Source organism: Oryza sativa, chromosome 8, assembly GCF_034140825.1.
Source record: "Oryza sativa Japonica Group chromosome 8, ASM3414082v1".
NCBI classification, from domain to species: domain Eukaryota; kingdom Viridiplantae; phylum Streptophyta; class Magnoliopsida; order Poales; family Poaceae; genus Oryza; species Oryza sativa.
This window is the reverse complement of record NC_089042.1, coordinates 15,467,928-15,481,247: the sequence shown is the minus strand read 5'-3', so window position 1 is coordinate 15,481,247 and position 13,320 is coordinate 15,467,928. Positions and strand designations below refer to the sequence as shown.

At 41.8% G+C, this 13,320-nt stretch overlaps 1 protein-coding gene and 1 long non-coding RNA gene across 2 annotated transcripts; one reads left to right on the top strand and one right to left on the bottom strand.

Annotated features, from left to right (window-relative positions):
* The first annotated feature begins 186 nt into the window (after positions 1-186).
* On the top strand, positions 187-750 carry LOC136357542 (uncharacterized). The gene is made up of 3 exons (XR_010742904.1): positions 187-320; positions 399-509; positions 581-750. It is a non-coding gene; the product is annotated as an uncharacterized lncRNA (long non-coding RNA).
* A 5,226-nt stretch (positions 751-5,976) lies between these two features.
* LOC4345327 (phosphatidylinositol/phosphatidylcholine transfer protein SFH13) lies at positions 5,977-12,877 on the bottom strand. The gene is made up of 15 exons (XM_015795449.3): positions 12,610-12,877; positions 10,766-10,884; positions 10,343-10,661; positions 10,085-10,184; positions 9,549-9,815; positions 9,349-9,426; positions 9,174-9,275; positions 9,038-9,087; positions 8,840-8,939; positions 8,331-8,429; positions 8,070-8,183; positions 7,794-7,968; positions 7,074-7,480; positions 6,567-6,641; positions 5,977-6,465 (listed from the first exon to the last, which is right to left on the bottom strand). The coding sequence occupies exons 2-15, from the start codon at positions 10,770-10,772 to the stop codon at positions 6,445-6,447; spliced, it is 1,914 nt and encodes a 637-aa protein (XP_015650935.1). The 5' UTR covers positions 10,773-10,884; positions 12,610-12,877; the 3' UTR covers positions 5,977-6,444.
* Positions 12,878-13,320: the final 443 nt, after the last annotated feature.

Sequence of the window (13,320 nt, the reverse complement as noted above, 5' to 3'; positions counted from 1 at the left end):
TTTTCGAATTTCTTTCACTGACAGTGGGCCCCACACCCTCTGGGACCCACATGACAGCCTCCCACTCTCCCCTCACAGCATCCACCGTCCCCCATGCCCAATGGATGCCCAAGGAACACAATGAAAGCACCAGCGACCTCTCTCTCTCTCACTCCCCCACTCCACTCTTCCTTATATCCCATGCCAAAGCACCAGAAGCAACAGCACACTCCCCACATCGCGTTCCAAGTCCAAGAAAACACACCCCACGCACAGAATGCCCAGAGCTCGGCCGTCTTACCCGGCTCCGGCGACTTAGCCGTTGTCGCCGTGCATCCCTGGTGAGTTCCTCTCTCTTCCCTCCTATGGAATGTGACCTACGCATCACGCTGAGCTCACCCGTACCCCTTTTGCCCTAGGACCAATCTGTCGAGCACGTGGTGGGCGTCACCGTCCTCGCCGCCGGCCACCCGAACCGCCGACACCGCTCCGGCCGCCGTTCCTCACCACCGAAGCAACACCAAGCTCCGGTGAGTTTCCGCCGGATTCCTCGTGCATGCACCCTCTGTGGCTCATCTCTAACACCCCCGTACTCTCGAAGTTGCAGTTCGCGCCTTGAGTTGACCCGGCGACGCCGACGCCGGAGTTTTACCGCCGTTGGCCAACAACCACCACCTCCTCCGCTCCCTGGACCTCGCTGCCTCCGTTTCTCTGCTTGGTGAGCACCCTGGTACCATATGAGAGCACATGCACTAACCCTTTGCACTAACCAAGCCTCTGCATACACATGCATGGGCATACCGAGACACACCGCCACTTATCGGAACTTCCTATGGTTTGTGATATGATGAAATTGATTAATGATATGTGGTATGTGATGATTTTAGCGGGTAGTCTATCCAATACAACGGTGTCGTGCCTCGTGAGGTATTCCGGGCTGGGTTCCTTACGGCGCTAGGTTAAAGCGTGGGCCCGCTACCTAGTGGCGCTACCTTGCTAGTAGCGTGGGTAAAACACACATCGTGCTGGTGCAAGGCTAGACAATAAACAATGTAACGGTTCCGTTATGACCTCTAGATCACACTCAATGTGTAGAGTGTGGTGATACCGACGGGTATCGGAAAAACTAGAGCGATCCATATCATGTGGGCTTAAAAGTTGTACAAACTCTGCAGAGTCTAAAACTAATCGATTAGCCGTGCTCACGGTCATGAGCGGCATGGTGAAGTGTCATGAGTATAATTTGTGATTTTGATAAACTCTTGTGAACCTGGAAAATGGTTGGAATGTTTTGTTTGTGAACTTGGGTAAAGTTCGGTGAATGGTGATGAGATGATGGAGAGTGGTGATGATCTACCTTGAGGGGTAGATGTGTATTATTTATTCATTCACATTACAAGTTTTACTTACTCTATACTATTGTTATAAAATTCCGTTGCGAAACATGTTGTGAACTAAAATTGGCATTTATGCAAATTAACCTATACACAGCTTATCCTTGAATATGGCCAACATGTAGTATGCTAGGATTGTTTCCGACTTGCCAGTACATTAATTTGATTAATGTACTGATTTCTTGCTTTCTATTACTTGTTTATGCTCGGACCCCGCTGCAGGTAATGACTGTTTGGATGAGGAGTTTGATGCAGCTTGTGATGTTGCAGATTTCTAGGATGGTTCTAACTAGGGATTTATCCTAGTCGGTTTGCCTATGGGCTTTTGGGTAGCACGCTTACCGCATGAACCAATATTTATGGCTTGTCACCAAGTACTACTTAGAACCTTATTAAGATTATTTATGCTTATTGCTTAGAACCACTTATTATTTGGATATCATGCTTGAGATGATTTATGTGAGACTATGTTGCATTCCTGGGCAACTAGTCCCACATGAGGATGGGTTTGAAATGGTTGAGATAACCGGGGAATATGCCTTTGTTGAGATCGAGTCTCTGGGGTACGCTTTTGGTCGCCACCATTGAGTGGTTGACGGGCGTATGACATAGATGACTAGTGTGGCTATTCCAATGGTTGTGTCTTCTATTTCATATCTGATGGCTTAGAGCCTATGTAGTGCACTCTTCAAGACATGTCGGGGTCTGTGATGAGGTTGGATGGTTACCGTATTTATTTGGGCTTTATTTGAGACCCCATCCATCTAGATATTTCGCGCTGACATGCCTTGGAGCGTTGCACCACCTAGGCTTTGGGACGTCCTCACAATGTTGTTGTATGCCTCATGAATGGATTATGTTTATCTATGTGTTAGCTAATGTTTCATTCTCTTTTTCATCTATTAAGCTCATTTGTGCATCCGCTGCAATCTCTTCGATCCCCTCCTATTCTTTATCCGTCCTTACTAAATAAATTGCGACAAAGCCATGAAACCAAAAATATATACAAATAATGAAACTAAATAATCCAAATATTTTAACCAACAAATAAATACTACAATTTCCCATAAAATATATTAAATAAACAAATAAATACTAATATTTCCCACCATACATTATCAAAACCCTAAACCCTATACATGAAACATTAAAATAATCTTTCCTTCCTTACACATAAAATATTACAATAATGAAACAAACAACATATTATTAAAAAAAAATGGGCGAGTGGACCAGTCGAACAACCGTTGTTCGACAGCTTAGCCTGTCGAACTGGTGGTATTCGACAGGGGCCTGTCGCACTGCCCCTGTTCGACAGCCCACCCTATCGAAATGCCCCTGTTCGACAGGCCCCGTCGAAATGCCACTGTTTGACATGCCCTGTTGAACTGCAGCCGTTTGATCGCCTTTTCAATCACGCGCCGGCCGTTCGATATGTGCCCTATCGAACTACACCCGTTCGACAGGCCCCTATATTCGCGATTTCCCCCGGTTGGCCACTACTTTTGCGATTTTCCATTAAAATAATATTAGTTCTAAAAAAATTCCATTTTTGCATACGGTTGCTTAAAACGTTCGTATACAAAAATTAATTTTCACAGGCGGACCTCTTAACATACCCGCATGCAAAAATGAGTCCATTTTCACATACAGGTCTCTTAAATAGATTTTCACATGCGGGCTACATGGAGAGCACTTGGGCCCACACACTTTTCCGCACCATTTTTTCTCCTTCTCCTCTTTCTCTGCACCACACCTTTTTTTCTTTCTCTTCTCTCCACGCCATAACTCCTCTCCCACTCCCTCTCCCTTCCCCCCCTTCTCTTCTCCGGCGGCCGAAGCGGTGGTAGCTGGAGCGAGTGGTCTGCGGTGGGCTCGAATGGGAGACTGGCGGAGGAGCGGCGCATCGACGGTGGCAGCCTTCCCCCCACGCAGATCCATCGGCGGGCTCGAGTGGGAGACCAGCGGAGGAGCAGCGCATCGACGGCGGCAGCCTTCCTCCCACGCGGATCCGGCAGCGATGGCCCCCCTCCCTCATGGATCTAGCGGTCCCCTCTCTCACGTGTGTGGCAGGCAGCAAGGTGGACGACGATGAGCATGACAAAGGTGGTGGTGGCGGCAACGACGACATCAGCTTGGGGCTAGGGTTTTTGGGTGGTGGCAGGCTAGGGTTTCGGCTAGTTTGGACCGCATGTGAAGATGAGATGTTCGCATGTGGTTGCGCTGCCCACATGAAAAAAATACTGTTCACAGACATCTAGGTGCATGCGGGCCACCCAATCTCATGCGAAAAGTCCGATTGCAAAATTGATTTCTGTACTAGTGGTACGCCACACTCTGTTTTGTTTCATATCCCATGAATTTCAGTGTATATATTTTTGCGGAAAAATTCAATGAATTTTTTGAGAGAAAGGTTCAACTTATATGATGATGACCCTATCGAAATAGACACGCTACTAAAAGAGAACGTGCTGGTTAACTCAAATGGACGACGCACTACAGATGGTCCTGATTCTTTTATATGTTTTCCCCATTGAATTCGATCGGCTGGCGAAGTGAGGTCGGTTCGGTGTGGTGGAGGCCTCATGCTACCACTTTTGGATAGAGGTAACTGAGATGGTGGATGGTGGATAAGGATCGTATCGGGTTCAGGTGTAACCGTGTAAGTCTAGACTGGCGAATCATTGGGCCGATAGTGGTGATGCCTATGGGTTACCATAACCCCCGGACGTTGTCGAGGTGCCTCCCTCCTGCTTCTCTTGACATAAATCTCTATGGGCAACCATATCTAGGTTCCTATATGAGCAGCGACGGTATATTTGGCCTCATAACCTCCATGGAGACATTGTTTTTGAAGACTTTGTCTTGTGGTGCGGTGTTGGCATTGGCGGTGATTGGCCACGTATAGCAGCGGTGAGGTTGGTGCTAGGTTCCCCGTCTTACAGGCTTGTGTTTTGTGAGGTTAGCACGTGCTTTCTGGGCGTACGCTCCGGTGCACGGACAACCTCGACAGGCTTCTATTGTTGTAATTAAAAATTTTCTTGTAATCTTAATACCATTGGATAGTCTCTTCTTATGCCATCCCAGCTAAAAAACATGAAATTTTAAGCGAAATTAATTTGAATATAATATTTCTAGATTGATATCCTTCTTGAATAATTTTGAATTTGTTTGTTTTTAGATTGATATCCTTATAGAATAATTTTGAATTTGTTTGTTTTTAGATTGATATCTTTCTAGAATAATTTTGAATTTTACCCAAGTTCATGGGTTAGGCGCCCGGTTTAATTAGGGTGTTGGACAAACTTTTATTCGAAGTTTGAAAAGATATTATTACTGTTCATAAATGCTCTCACATAGGGCTATTGCAACCACCCACTCGGGAGCTAGGGAGGAAAATGGTCTGAAACGATCGCAAAATAGCCTCAACCATTTCCATAACCTTATTTTTCTTGGAAACAAAATCAAATACGGTAAAGTCGGAAACAAAAACTATATCGGAATTATTGGAAAACCAGAAACGAAACAATACATACGGAAACATGTCGGTGCAGATCGTAAACCGGTAACAAATACGGAAACATTAAACTATGAAAACATATATTTAACTTTACATAAGTATGTTATATGTATAAATAAATTCAAACTTATACTATATAAATTATAAATTAACTTCATTTTAACCATGCACTCAAGTTAGGGATTTGATTAAAGAGTCCGTCAATCTCTAAATTATGGGTCAAGTAGAGACATGCCCTATAAATCATATTTAGAAATACGGTAATTACCATATTATAAGAAACGGTAATTTCCATAAGAATACGTAAATACAGAAACGATCGGTATAACAGCAAAACCATTTCCGTTTCCATATGGCTCGCCCTTACCGGAAACAAACGTCGGTTGGCCGGGAATTACCATTACCGTTTTCACCCCCCCCCCCCACCCCCCCGGTTTTCACCCCTATCGGGAGTAGTTGTGGTTCTCTGAATGAATGAAGCTTCGGTTATATTCTGTTAGTCTTAAAATATATCAATCTCGATTAAATATAAATTCAGATTTATAGTATATTTAATCTATATTGATATATTCAAAGATGGAGGGACTAGTTCTGAAAAATACACCAGTACTGAAATGTGAACTGAAAACACAGACTGTGAATGCAGCCTCTTTGGACTTATCATTTGCAGGGTTGCGTGCCTTTCGGTCGCTGCCAGAGATAGTATGTCTGACTGATGTCACATTGTGTACGTAAAAGCAATGCAACGAGGACAGACAAGGACTGCGCCATCATGTTGCCACTTTCTTGACACAACAGAATGGGAAGCTCATTCACCGTACAATCTCTCATAAAAAGTCTTATTACTAACTGAACTCATGGCATGACATTACAGCTACAGAAGACTGGTGGCAACTGGCAACTGAACATCAAACAAGTCCAACTATCATATCTACTGATGAATTGATCTCAACTTCCATTGCGCAGCCCAGCGAAAAGAAAAAAAAACTTCCATTGCGCAGTGAAATTTCAGGTTAATTAGAAACAATTAGTAGTGATCACTCAGTTCTGACAAAATCCCTTTGCTAGAGCAGAAGACACAACTTTCACAATGTAATCATTTTGATGATTACATTTCTCTTTGCCTCTCAATTCCTGATGCAAGGCACTTTCCATAATTCTTACAATTTCCCTTACAATTTTGCCATACCACAGGATCACATAAAGAAAATTTGTTTGGCAAAGAGAACTCGATGCTTATGTTTCTAGATGCAGACAATGACATATGTTTCACATCCATTCCCATTTTTACCTATTCTACATTTCTTTTTGCCATCCATCCTAACATCCTATGCTAACATCAAGGATAGACAAGCCTCTTAGATTCAGAAGGGGAGCTGATATTTTGCTGTTTCTGGGCTCCTGCCACCCATTCTTTGAGCCAATCCAAACACCGAATCCAAGTGTCTGCACTCATCAACCATGTCCTATGCATAATTTTGCCGCCAAATGTACTCCTGAGTCTTATTTCTCAATGACATGTGTTGTTAATTCTGGAGTTAGGTCTCTTTATTACGCACAAAATCTTCGTCTCTGTGTAAGGAGAGTCAATGCAGGAAAACAGTGAGATGGAATATGCATATGATACGCCAATCCATGTTAGAAGATGAAACAGAAGGAGCGACCAATTTTACCCTTAGCTGCCTCCTAATCACTTCCTCTATTGATTCTGCAATTTCCAGTTGCTTCATCACGGTAGCTTGCAGCACCTGATAAATGTAAGGAGGAAAGGTTTCATATTTACACTTGAGATGGGCCTCAAGATTTAAATGGTAGTTCGGTAGAAGGTTATGACATTTTTTTTTTATCAGGAGGCTATGACAATTTTCACAAGCACCGTAATATAGAAGACTATAAGAAGATTCTGACCTACCTTGATTTTTGTAAAAAGAGATAAAATTCAAGGTGCCGTGCATATATTTTCTATCTATCTTACCAGTGGGCTTGCCTCTTTTGAAACACTTAAAATAATAGTATTCAGTTTGTAGTTTGGTACTGAGTTTAATAATCTAAATTCTATGCTATTGACAGTAAATATTTAGGCACGATAAAGAGTTATTCATATTCATATACTATGAAATAGTTTCTGGATTTTGAAAATAGAGATAAGACTCAGACAGAAAATAATGTGATCATCTTACCTTCTTTGTGCGTTCGAGATCAGATTCGATACATTTTATCCTATCCCAAGATTCCAAGAGGGAGCGCTCTTTCTCCAAGGGAATCTCTGGTGGCTTGTTGCCAAGCTCATCGACCTTACCCTCGAGCCTCTGAAGCCGCTCGATGACAGGACTGATGCGGTCTACACTGAAAGTCTCCACTGCTGGATGATCATCAGAAGTTGGTTCAGGCTCAGCTGGAGGCAATGGATTGTCAACCCGCATCTCCTGCTGACCATATGCTATGTGGAAGAAGGCAAAAACTTTTATAATCAAGGCCAGCAGTAATCTGAAGAAACGGCGGAAAAATCCTTCATCCGTGTTCTCTTTAGGTACGACTGTTCGGCTTCTGTTGCTCGAGGAAATACCGCCTCTGTTGCTTGAGGAACCTATACAAACAAAAAACACTGAACAGACTACTCGAAGCAAATAGTTAAGAATGGTTCTAAGGAAGAACTAAGGTCTAAGAATAGTAAGTTCAATAGCTTGTTCTTTCATTAATGCATAGGGATGTTTCAAGAAACATTAATGCATAGGGATAAGTATAATGCTGTCCTTGCTTAACACAGACATAATATTCACAAGGGAAAGCTTATCCATAAGAATTACAAAGGTGAATAGAATCTTGTAAGGGGAGAATAAAAAAAAAACAGATTTGCTGAATTACATAAAATGACATATGAAGACTATAAATAAACATACCCGTTGCATATGATGTTGTGCTACCTCCAAAAGGCCGAGCTTGAGCTCTTACTTCTGGGGCACTAGTTTTATCAGGCATCGCTCCTCCTCTACCATAGTCAACAGTTTTGTCTACCACAACAAAGTGATCATCGCAGCTGTAGTAAGCTGCAGAGTCTCGTGCTCTGATCTGCATCTGTGTAGAATATAAGAGATTTCGTAAACACTAAGAAAATAATTTGCATGGGCACATGAATAAACAAGTTCATGCTACAACTGAATAAGGGAAAAGCTTACTTCTTCACGAACTGGAGCTAATCGACTACATTCCACTGGCCTTCTCATCATTGGAGAACTGAGATCATCAACATCTGAACCCGACTCCACTGTTGATGTGTCACTGCTTCTACCCTGTCATGAGTACATGAAAAAAAAAACGCTATTAATTGTCAATGTGAACTGGTTCATGGGAGAGCACAATGCCTTCATTCATGTTTTAGAATATTCAACATAACAATATAAGTTGTTCAGACTTCAGACATAAAAAGTGGACTTTACCTTCAAAAGATGTAGCCTAGCAAATGAACCCCTTCGTTGCTCAATCTCAGACAAGCGCCGAGTATGTCTAGTAAATTTTGCCTCCTTATTATGTGCAAGCTGCAAGCAACCACCAAAATTACCACGGTTGAGGATGCTGCTATAAACTTCAGTATAACATGTATGGAAAAAAAATATTCTTTTGAAAATATTGTTTGAACTAGATAAGGAGATCTGTGTGCTTTCTTCAGAAGAGAGAGAGAGAGAGAGAGAGAGAGAGAGAGAGAGAGAGAGAGAGAATCCTGAATGATTGATTATATAACATGTTCTATTTATAATTTAAGCATGCCGAGAACAAAGATATTGGGGTTTTTATGTAGTAAGTTAAGTAATCTAAATCAACTAGGCATTATCATATTGTCACTTGTCACAATTCAAAAGCAACAAAAATAATCCAAATTTTGAACCACTATTAAACCTTACTAAGAAGAAGCACATATATTTTTAGGAAATAAATCAACAAAAATTACCTTCATAATGTTAGGATCATTCCATGGGCCTTTGTTAGACTTGAGGCATCCTCCCTCAGCAGCACAAGTGCATGCTCCACCCAAAAATTCAGGAAGTTGGCTGTAAATAGCAAAACAATGTGCATTAAATCAAAGACATGACGACAAAATCATTATGATCAAGAAACCATATAAAATGTTTCTGAATGGAAAGCTTACCTTGCATCTATCACTTCAAGGAGTTTTCCATGAAATTTTGTTCCCAAAACCTATAAACGAAGCTCCATTAAAATATAGTATATTTATTTGGACAAGAGCAGGAAAAGGAATATCTCCAGGGAGGATTCATACTCACATGTATCTTTGATGCAGTTTTGGGATCAAGGAAGCCTTTCACTGTATTCCAGAGTAGTTTGAAACCATTACCAGCATTCACAACAAACATCTGATGCAGTGTCTGAGTATACAGGTAAAGTGTAAACCAAACTTAGTCCTTGGATTGATCAAGGAAATTAACAAAAGTAGCATACCTCAGGATAATAGTCACTGTCAATCTTCTGCATTCTACCCAGCATGTCCCTGGCTGTTTTGCTGAAGTTCTTGAGACCCTGCAACAGAATTGGCAATGAATAGTAGGAACATTATTAGGATTACAGTTTGTAATAAAATAATTCGTGAGAATTTGCAGCACAAACAAATGTGATTTCAGATATGAGAAGAATCAGCATACCACACCATCGACATCAAGTATGGTCGTAGTAGAATCAATATGCCTTTTCGCTGCAATAGAGCATGCTGGAAACTTTTCATGGAATGCTCTCTCAAACTCTTGTACATGATACTTCATATAGCGGTCAACTGTAGTAATGTGCATCAGTTTATTTGGTTCAACTTTTCCTAGTCTCTCTATGTATACCGGTCTTCCCTGCCTGTCAACTCCATGGTAACCCTGAGGATAATAGACAAGGACCTCGTCTAGCTCTTCAAAATTGAAGTCCTGCAATATTTATTTGTAGACATCAGTTATCCTTTCAAAATAAACCGATTTGAGCTTGGGGATAAAATACGTACTACTACTCATCACTCTATAGTCTATACCTTAAAGCACTCCTAGTTTAAGATGCCAGATGGAATCTCCTATTTATGTAAACAAAACAATGTGTACATGGACCAACATATTTGAATATCCTTCAGGAAGTATCTGGCGAAGTTAAATTTTCAATTTTTATGTATCAATTAATAGCAGCATTAGCCGTTTAGCCTCACCTCTAGTATTGTGTCTGCGCCGAATTCTTTCCTCCACTGGAGCATCTCAGCCCACATTTGAATGGCTTTCTCAGTGTCAAATTTCCTAGCCTTCAAAAACCTATAGAGATAATGAAGGCATACAACTTTTAGACACATATTGCAAATAAAACTAGAAAGAGCTTCAGCACAAAAGAAAAAAAGAAAGGAAGAAAGAAAGAAACAAACAACTGCATGCTTCAGTAGCTCTCAATCTTTCAGCATTGTTCCAACACCAACCTCAGCAACATGTGGTAATCGTTATGCTTGTCAGGCAGCAAGTTCCTGCTAAAAAGCTCCTGCTGGAAGGAAAAGACAGCACGCTCCTCTTCTTCATCCCTGACATCTTCGATTGTGAATGAGGGCCGATTCTCCACCTTTCTCTTCCCCCTCTTCTTGAGTGAATGTGTTAGCTTGTTTGATGCATTCAGTGCCTTCTTCTTGAGTGACCCAATGGATAGCCTTCTCCGCTCGTCCTCCGAGTTCTCCACATCTGACCTTCGATCTTTCCTCTCGTCAAACGAGAACAGGCCCTCCATACTCTCTGATCGGCGCCGAACTTTACACACAAAGCACAATAGCACCCATTAGTAAACTAATGAGCAACCATTTCATCAGCAACCCATCACAAATATATAAATAAGATAAGAAAAAAAATGATACCTGACATTTTGATGGAAAGAGCAGGAGACCTAATTTGCAGGCTGTTTGATACCTTTTTCAGAGATCAACCACAGAGAATGCCCAAAGATTATGTTCTCTTCTTATCTATTCAGATGCACCTGGAATGGAGTAGAAATTGAGAAAAGTATCATGAGAATATGCCAGCTAGACTTTCAGAGTGCAAAACACACTTCCACTCTCTTTGCAAGGGAAGACTTCTTTTGGTATTTAGACAAGCTGGACAATGTTCTTGGTCCCCAGCAAAACTAGGAGGGGAAACTTTTAATATACTACTACATCTGGCTTGCAGTTACCAAGACATGGCAGGAAAGTAAAATGAATCACTCCATTAAATAGGCATTAACAAAACGCTCCACGCTATGAACAGGTGATTACAGCTGGGTAATAAACCACTAGCAGAGAGTAACCACAGATTAAAGAACCATAAAAATATGTGCACTGATAAAGCCCAGACAAACCCTGCACGGCTATCGGCCATGGCACAGCAAAAGGCAGGTCAAAAAAGTAATTTTGACGAAATGTAATCAAACAGCACTACTACTATTTAGCACCCCCAAAATCAAGGAAATCATCCAAAAACAACCTAATCTTTTTCTAATAATGGAAAAGTGTTATGCACTTCCTGTCTCACCACAATGTGCAACCGACCAAAACCAAAAACATGCTACTACTAGGTATTTTAGTGTAGCTTAATTTCTAAGTTAAAAAAAAACAAATCAGACGTTAAGCCTAAACAAGGTCTAGTTCTTGCACCACTCGGAAGAAACCGTGTAACATGCACTACTTGACCTGTCACAAGTTGCAGAAAAAAAGAAGTGTGTGGTCAGGCAAGCAGCCTTTGACCAGAGTTTAGCAGTTCACCCCCAATGTATATCAGATTAATAAAGAAATTAAGGCTTGTTAATTCACTGTACTAATTGGTGAGGAGCAATAAGCGTATATATATAAACAACCTTAACTTTAATTTAAACTTCTAAATTAAAACTCCAGCGACAAAATACCCGCAAGAAAAACAGGCTAGATTTCAGCTGAGATGACTTCAGAAGAGGACTGCCACTAATATATCAGATTATTTTTTCTGACCGGGAAGACTATGTTCTTGGGTGAATATCCTCAGCAAAACTACCAAACAAATTAAACAATATTCGATACCTCCAATGTGCATATTTCTATGCTGAAAACGACTGCTGCTGCTACCGCCTCAAAACTTGACATAAAAATTTGCAGGGGAAAAACCGCAAAGAAAGAGACTTGATCCACTAATCGGAAGTTGTGATTTTTCCATAAAGAAATTCTCTGAAGATTGAACCGATTGAACAATTTTCGCCTCACTGGCGTGAAGAACGGGCCAAATTTATACTGACTGACCAATTGACAGAGAAACAAAACAGAATTTAACATAGAAGTTGTCTTTGCCCTCAAATACGGGATGGAGTGTAACCATCCAACCGCCCCCAAAAATTCAGAAATTTAGAGGATAAACACTAAAAGATGGAATTTAACGCCATGCTCACACCTCGCAGTTGAGAAAGAACAAGCAACACTGGCAGAACGGACCAAAACCAAATCAAGAACCACCCAGTAGAGCAGCGGTTGTTCTTCACGGCCGGGACAAAAATCACCACCAACAGAACAGACTCTCACATCCACCTCATTAAAATTTTCAGGATTCTACACTCGCCAAAAGCAACGAACAGGCGAACAATCCCGCTCCACTTCTTCAAAATTAACAAATAGTAATAATAATAATTGAAGAACAGAAACGCCAAGAACGCCTAAAGAACCGCGAGAGAAGCAGGGCAAGGAAAGAAAGATCATCTCACCTCTTGGATGACCGGATTCCGCGCCGGGAAATCCCGGTTCTTGGACCAACCGCACCGCAGCAGCAGGCGCCAATCAATCAAGAAAACCCAATCATGGAAAAATCAATCCTGCCTCCTCCGGCTCTCAAAACCCAAGCCACAGCAAACGACAAGTTAGGCGCTTCTACTAGGATTGGGCAAGAACAAGAAGAAGAGAAGGCAAGAGGAGGAGGAGGAGAGCCGAAGAGGAGGAAACAGGTTGTCCAATTGTCTATTGTTGGCCACCACTGCCTGCTGCCCTGTTGCACCTAATAATATACAGCAAGCTGGTAGACTAGACACAGAGAGAGAGAGAGAAGCAGCAGAAGCTTCTTCTCCATGGCATTCTTGTGGGTTTTCTTGGGCTACACTTGCCATGTGATATTGTGATCTGTCAGGGGTTTTTGTGCAAGAAAGTGTGGCAATTGGTTGTTGCCTCTTCCTATTCAGGCATGATGACCTGTTACTAGCCTAGCTGCTGACAATGTGGGGCCCCCTTGAATAAAGGGCATTCTGATGCTGGTGGTGCCCACTTTGGTTTTGGTTTGCTCTGGCTTCCTCCATCTGGGGGCACCTTGTCCAGGTCCAGGTGGGGTAAAAATCGGCATTACTTGGCTGGATTAGTGGGTTTTAATGGCTTATTGCAAGCTCACATTTTTTTTTGAGACTGCAAGCTAACAATTTGGTCATGCC

Excerpts from the sequence above, each read along its gene's own strand:
- LOC4345327 (XM_015795449.3), bottom strand. Across the intron at positions 8,940-9,037 it reads CTTGAAGTGATAGATGCAAG|CCAACTTCCTGAATTTTTGG; the intron begins GTAAGCTTTCCA and ends TGCTATTTACAG. Across the intron at positions 8,430-8,839 it reads ATGATCCTAACATTATGAAG|CTTGCACATAATAAGGAGGC; the intron begins GTAATTTTTGTT and ends GGTTGCTTGCAG.